This window comes from Physeter macrocephalus, chromosome 18, assembly GCF_002837175.3.
Source record: "Physeter macrocephalus isolate SW-GA chromosome 18, ASM283717v5, whole genome shotgun sequence".
NCBI lineage: Eukaryota > Metazoa > Chordata > Mammalia > Artiodactyla > Physeteridae > Physeter > Physeter macrocephalus.
In genome coordinates, this window is record NC_041231.1 from 41,662,290 (window position 1) to 41,669,246 (window position 6,957).

General features: G+C 42.9%; 1 protein-coding gene across 1 annotated transcript in view; it reads left to right on the forward strand.

Annotated features, from left to right (window-relative positions):
- The window catches only part of DOCK3 (dedicator of cytokinesis 3), a 463,183-nt gene that overhangs the window by 369,684 nt on the left and 86,542 nt on the right, over window positions 1–6,957 (forward strand). The window contains exons 16-18 of the mRNA XM_028479808.2: window positions 4,056–4,180; window positions 5,711–5,873; window positions 6,392–6,498. Of these exons, the coding sequence (XP_028335609.1) occupies window positions 4,056–4,180; window positions 5,711–5,873; window positions 6,392–6,498 (395 nt within the window). The remainder of the gene's footprint in view (window positions 1–4,055; window positions 4,181–5,710; window positions 5,874–6,391; window positions 6,499–6,957) is intronic.

Here is a 6,957-nt window from a genome sequence, read left to right on the forward strand (position 1 = left end):
GCAGCATGTGGGATCTTCCCGGACCGGGCCACGAACCCGCGTCCCCTGCATCGGCAGGCAGACTGTCAACCACTGCGCCACCAGGGAAGCCCTCTGCCTACTCTTAAGTCCCTAGTTCTCTGACATGCAGCTATACCAACAGCTGTCACTGGCTGCTGTGTGAAACTGTGAAAGGGACAAAGATTATTTATTCTGAAGCCCTCTTACAAGAACAACCTCATTCATTCATCTTCTCATTCAAGAAACTCTGTTGCATGTCAACTGAGCACTAAGCATTCAGAGATGTAAGGTATTGCTGATGCTGTTAGAGGCTCTGCCAACCTTAGGAAGCAGAGGACACCTAACAAATGGAATCAGGGCTTCCCTCAACAATACGCACTCCCACTCCCCGTGGAAAAGCCTCCCCCTTCCATACCTATCCCAGCATTCCTCCATGCTGCCTAAGAGGTGCCCAGTCCTCCACCCTCAGCCAGACTTCACTAGTATCTTCCCAGCAGACCCCCACTTTATAGTCCCCTGTTGTTAAACCCTGGAGAGCATCAGAATTACCTGATGATTTTTTTTTAAATACAAGTACACAAGCCCACCCAAGACCCACTAGAATCTCAAAGGGTGAATATTAGAAATCTAATTTTAACAAGCTCCCTAGGTGTTTCAAATACAGTCAGCCAGGCAGTGGTCTTCAGACTAACCACAGAAACCACTGTTCAGGACTTCTCTTTCCCATTCTTATGATAAGGTGCCTGTCCTCATCCCTCTCTTGGTAATATTTCTTGGCCATTGGTGCTAAAGTTTACATGAGCCTCCTGGAGACAGTACCTTAACCCAGAGACATGATCCCACTTGTAGGCTTTGTGAACATGTAGCATACAATAAGGATAGCTGAAGAGCAGGGACCCTGGGAAGCTCTCTGTAAGGCAGGCCTGGGTTATTACATTCTGGAGCTTTTCACATTTGTTTCTTCTAGTTCCTTGAGAATTAGTGGAGAGCTCAATTTAAATGATCCTCCAGAGAGCTTTTGACAAGAAGGCCCCAGCACCATTAACTATTAAAAAGTGCTGCTTTCAAAACTGAGGCCATAATTTGCAAAATTGCAACCCGTAAGGCAGCCTGATACCTATTCTGACTGAGAGCAACCTTGGTCTAGGCAGATCTGTTCTCTAAATAAAGAGCAAAGATCTGATGACATCAAGCTGCTTCAGTGTGTAACCCAGAAGGTACAGTTGCTTGTATTTATAAATTTTCTCAGCTAGACGATCACCAAAGCATTCTGTTTAAAGAGAAAATTTTAAAAGAATGAAAACTGTAGGAATATCTAGCTCAGTCCTTCCATTTGAAATTGGCATTTTGGTTTAAAATACCCTGGAGGAGCTGCCCAGAAGCTATGAGCTCACTCTGTAAAACCAAGACAGACCAAATTCTGTCATTATCAATCTCCAAGACAATACCCAATTTAGTATTAGTATTTTATATCATATATTGCTAGGAAAAGTTTGAAATGTTCCATTTAAGGACATACTTATTATAATATGGTTAACTTTTGTATAGAGCCACAGAAATTTACATGTTTGTACAAGCTAGACTACTATTGCTGGTAGCCAACATCTGCTTTTAAAAGTCATGTGAATTATCTTGAGAATAACTGCCAGAGAGTGCTGATTTATACCACGGTAATTTTAAACAAAGCACCTATTTTTTAGATATTAAAATTCTCTAGACTATTCACTTATGCCAAATCATCCTAGAAACTGAATAATTACTTAAATTCCATAGAAAAGCTAATGTGTAACTAAAAGGCTTTTATCAGGAGAAAGCTCTGAGATGTCTGTTCCAGCTGTTAAAAATTTAAGGTGTAACCAACTCTGATTTATCCCATTATAATGGCAATAACCCATAGTAAAGTTCCCAGTTAATTTTTTTTTAACGTCTTTATTGGAGTATGATTGCTTTACAATGGTGTGTTAGTTTCTGCTTTACAACAAAGTGAATCAGTTATACATATACATATGTTCCCATATCTCTTCCCTCTTGCGTCTCCCTCCCTCCTACCCTCCCTATCCCACCCCTCTAGGTGGTCACAAACCACCTAGCCGATCTCCCTGTGCCATGCGGCTGCTTCCCACTAGCTGTCCACCCTACGTTTGGTAGTGTATATATGTCCATGCCACTCTCTCACTTCATCACAGCTTACCCTTCCCCCCAGTTAATTTTGAATTTTACCTTCAGGGCTGATTTTATTCAGCCTCTGTCCTGACAGTAGCAAACTGATGAATTTGAGTTTTCCTTCTTCTGCTAGTCTTCCCCACCCTACCTACACACCGGAGTGCTATTTTAATGACCTGCTAGGAGGGCCCAAGCAGGGATGTCCAAAAGAGGAAGATTAAAGTGTCAAACTCATCAGAATTCAAAGGAGAGGTTCTACTCAACCCAGGAGGAAAGTCTATATGGACTGCAAGGATGGACACCCTGAAGTCTGTCCCACCTACCCAGCAGTTGCATTTGTGCGTGATTTTCAAGAACACATTTTCCTCTTCCCTTCATGGTAGCCTTAGGGCTATTTGTTTGGGGAAATAGCTTTCACGCATTAGAGAAAGTTCTCTGCGCTTTCAGAGAATAATTGTTTCTCAGGGACTGCTCTTCCCCACTTGGGTCAAAATGTTTTGAGAGTGTTATGTGACCAAATAACCATGATTGCACTCCTACAGTAGGAAGGCGACCTGAAGAATAGAAGGTCTGGTCATGAAGACCCCCAAAGCCCAAGATATATGCCAGTCCTGGTCTATCACTGTTTCATGTGTAAGAGACACTCGGACACTTCCACAGTTAGAGAGGTGGGCAGTGCAGAAAAGGAGCCGTCAGTCGTCATGTATCTGACCAAACCAGAAAGCTCAGTTGCTAACCAAAAACAAAGACTTATGTCATTGTGATTACAAGTAATGAACAAATTTAGATGTGCCAGTTTTTCTAAAAACTGAAGGAGAAAGAATTTCTGGCTTCTGAATTGGCTTGCTTTGCAAGTTAATTAATTGTTCCATTAACTTTTAGTTGATTTCTTCAGGCTGCTAACACATCTTCACTTTGGCCTTACCTGGTTTCCTTTGTCATTTTCTTCCTTAGAAGATTTTTTTTCCCACAGCCTTTACTATTTTTTTTGAAAGTCAAAAGCCCTTCTTTAGTTTGTGTTAAGTAAAATTCGTCATTTTATGGGTTTAGAATCTTAGAGCAGCCTAAATAAGCTCCTTTTATGCATGAACAGACAATTCCATCCCCCCTTAAAAAAAGGCATTTGAGACTTAGGTCATTTCAGACTTGCAGTTTGAGGTACTGCTGCCCAGTCTCAAGCAGCAGGTATGGGCTGCATGGGCTAGAGTCAGAGCACGCAGAAGCAACAAGAGCACAACAGACTGTCGCCCCAGTCCTTTGGCACCTTTGCTTTTGGAGAGTCATCTGCTCCCAGAGCACTTGCTACAAAAAGAAGAAAAACTGACAGTCCAGTGACCTCTGCCTGACACTCCAGCAGGGAATGGAATTTGGAGGTAAGCCTCCAGAAGGAAGAAGTAGTTTATCCTCTAGTCAGACTCAGAAGGATTGAGGGTTGCAAAAAGAAAACCAAGAAAAAAAAAAGAGAAATGATTTGTTGTTGTTGTTTTTTTGTTTTTGAGGGAAAGGAGGAGGGATTAGTAGTTAAGACATAGACATGATTAAAATAAGTGTTATTCTTGTTGATTCTAAAATCTTTCCTCTCTGGGGGACTTAGATTACAGCTATTCTCCTGGAGGGGAGAGAGACTGAGCAGACACCTGCAATCTGCCTTTTCCCACCCTAGACAAGCTGTGGTGAACACCTTTAAGATTCAGACTTAGAGAGCACATGACTAACCAACCTGAGTACTGCTGCACTGATATTGGTAGAATGTCCATTGTTATTAACCAAGCTTGGAATGGCCTGAGCACCCACCTGAACCCTGGAGGATCCAGATGCTAGCCTTGTCCTCCATGCACATGGGGCAGAGTGGCTTCTGCGGTCATGAAGACATGATATTTCTTTCCCCACAGGTGATATCCGCAATGACCTGTACCTAACCCTGGAGAAGGGGGACTTCGAGAGAGGGGGAAAGAGTGTACAGAAGAATATTGAAGTGACCATGTATGTGCTTTACGCAGATGGAGAAATCTTGAAGGTAAAGTTTGCCAGTCAGTTTGGAATGGAGGCTAATCCTGTAATAATTTTAGTGCTTTTGTGGACTTTGTCCAGAGACCCATCCTCTTCAGGAAGAGCTGAACTCAAATCACCCCATATGCATTCTTCTCCGCCTTAGCCTTTCTTCAAGGAAATTCTACAGTATGCTCTGATAATGACTTGCAGTGTCATACAGCCTTTTTAGAAATTCTTCCTAGTGTCTGACCTGAATCCTTCCTGTTCTAATTTAGACCTATTCCCTCTAGTTCTGTCCTACATGTTACTTTTTCAGCCACCTGTCTAGCATCGAGCTGCCTAGTTTTGGTAACTGTTATTAGGTCCCACGCTTTTTGTTCCTTGAGCTAATACAGAAAGTTATATTTTCCCTTTAGTAAAGGGTGGAACTTAGGTAGCCACTTGCTGTTACCAAGTTATGTGGCAAGGAACAGCAGACGCAGGCCCTAAAAGATGATTTCCAGCCAGTGCAGTACAAGGATCCTCTGTCACTCTTCATTAAAAGAGAAGACCTGGAGTGCTGTTTTTCTACTGTCATTATGTCAGTTTTTCCCTCAGTCAGTTATGGTCAAGTCCCTGGCAAATAAAAAAGCATTATTTGCATGTCACTTGGTAGAAGGCAAATCACTGTTTTACAAACCTTGCTTCTGTGTGTTGACAACAGCCTTATGAGGCAGGCATACCAGGAGTGATCGTCCATATTTTACAGAAGGAAAAAGGTAAAGTTAGTCAGAATCATCTCCCAAACCTAGAAAGAAATGGAGGGTAATGTTGAAATGGTGGTAGAAACAATGATTTGTGTGTCATTTTAAAAACCCACCTCAAGGACTAATGCATGTTCATTATTTGTATGAATAATGCTGAGGTCAGCAGAGCTGTCAGCTGTTCACACCACCCTGTGTGGACAAGGAGCTGCTCCTGATTGTATTGTCCGCAGCTTCCTGGGGGGCCTGGGACTGGATTTTCACAGCAATATTTGGGAACTGGGGTCAAGTTAAATCTGGTCTACCTTGTTTATATCCAAGGTCAGTCAGCCATGGGCAACCTAAAATGCCAGTGCAACATTAGGCCAAAGATTAGAAAACAAGCTCCACTTTATTATTATTTAATTAATTATTTAATTTTTAAAATTTAACTTTATTATTATTTAATTATTTTTCCGATCTGGAAAGTGCCATGTACGGTTGACTTCTCCTATGAATTCGTTGTTTCCTTTCTTAATGAGGATGAAGAGCCTAGCTTAGTGATTCAGATGCACCACTCAGCTTCCCTCAAGTTTATTAAGCAATGAGTGTGGTTACCTCTGCCCCAAGGAAAACAAGGAGCATTGTGATTGCTCATTCCTTAGGCCATCTAGACCGTTGTTTCCAAAAGTACTGAATTTAAGTCATCTTATAGATTTGGCCTGATTGGAAAATGAGACCTGCACAAAGGAGAAAATGAAATGTCCTAGTGACACGGAAATCCAAGGGATCCCTCCAGGAAGATGGCACCTTACTTTGCTTCTCTCTTCCAGGACTGCATCAGCTTGGGTTCAGGAGAGCCGAATAGGAGTTCGTACCACTCCTTCGTCCTTTACCACAGTAATAGTCCTCGCTGGGGAGAAATTATCAAATTGCCCATCCCCATTGACCGGTTCCGGGGCTCCCACCTGCGCTTCGAGTTCAGACACTGTTCCAGTGAGTGAGACTTCTCTCCACATTCCTTTGAGGATATGAATATAACTCTTTCCTCTCTGGCACAGAAGTAAGAGAGTTCTTACTATTGGGGGAAGAAAATTAGGAGTTGTGTACTCAGAGATGGGATATCATCAGAGGCTGTCCTTTGGACAGTGATTCAGAAACATGGGATCTGGTATTGGCCTGTTGTAGTGTCTGATCTGGATGCTGGATAATTGCCAGTGTCATTCCTCTTTGGGGGTTTCCTTTGTATGTATTAAACTCCTTCTTAAAGAGCCCCTGGTTTATCAAGACTAGCAATTTAGTTTCTATTTGAGTCTAGGTTGCCTATGTACCTTGGGATATGAATGGAAACTCAGTCTAGTACATTTCTCATCATTCTTGCCGTCAGGTTGCTACCTAATTAATGAACAAAGTAAGGGACAAAGAAGTAAAGAGCATCGGTGATAAGCCAAAAGGGGATTACTGTTTAAAGCAAAGTGTGTGGCAAAACAACTAATGCTTGGCTCTGATTGCAGCAAAGGACAAAGGGGAAAAGAAACTCTTTGGCTTTGCATTCTCACCCCTGATGCGGGACGACGGCACCACCCTCTCAGATGATATCCACGAGCTCTATGTGTACAAGGTACAGAGCTTGGCTGTCTCTCACCCTGCTGAGACCACTCTCACACATGGTTCTCAGTTAGGTGGTTTTCACTGAGCGGGCCAGAGGATCCAGGGTAATGTGCTGGTTGAGACAGCAGGACAGCTGTGGGCAGTCTTTTGTCTTCTAAGTGAGGTGAGCTTCCTCCCATTAGTGATGCCAGCAGGGCCCTTGTTTTCCACCTCCCACTCCACTAGTCATGGAAATCTATTACCAACCCCTCTGTGCTGTTATGGCCTTGGCTTGTTCATTCGGAGACCTGCTATTTGAGATTGGGGTTCTGTCAGCTGTCACAGCATAGCTGGCACTCAAGGTTGCCTGCATACCAGGTAGAGGCCACGAGCCCCACCATGTTCTCTTTAAAAGGCATGTGAGCCGTTCTGGGGAAAGAAATGAAAAGCACTTTTTTTTTTTTTTTTTTGTGGTATGCGGGCCTCCCTC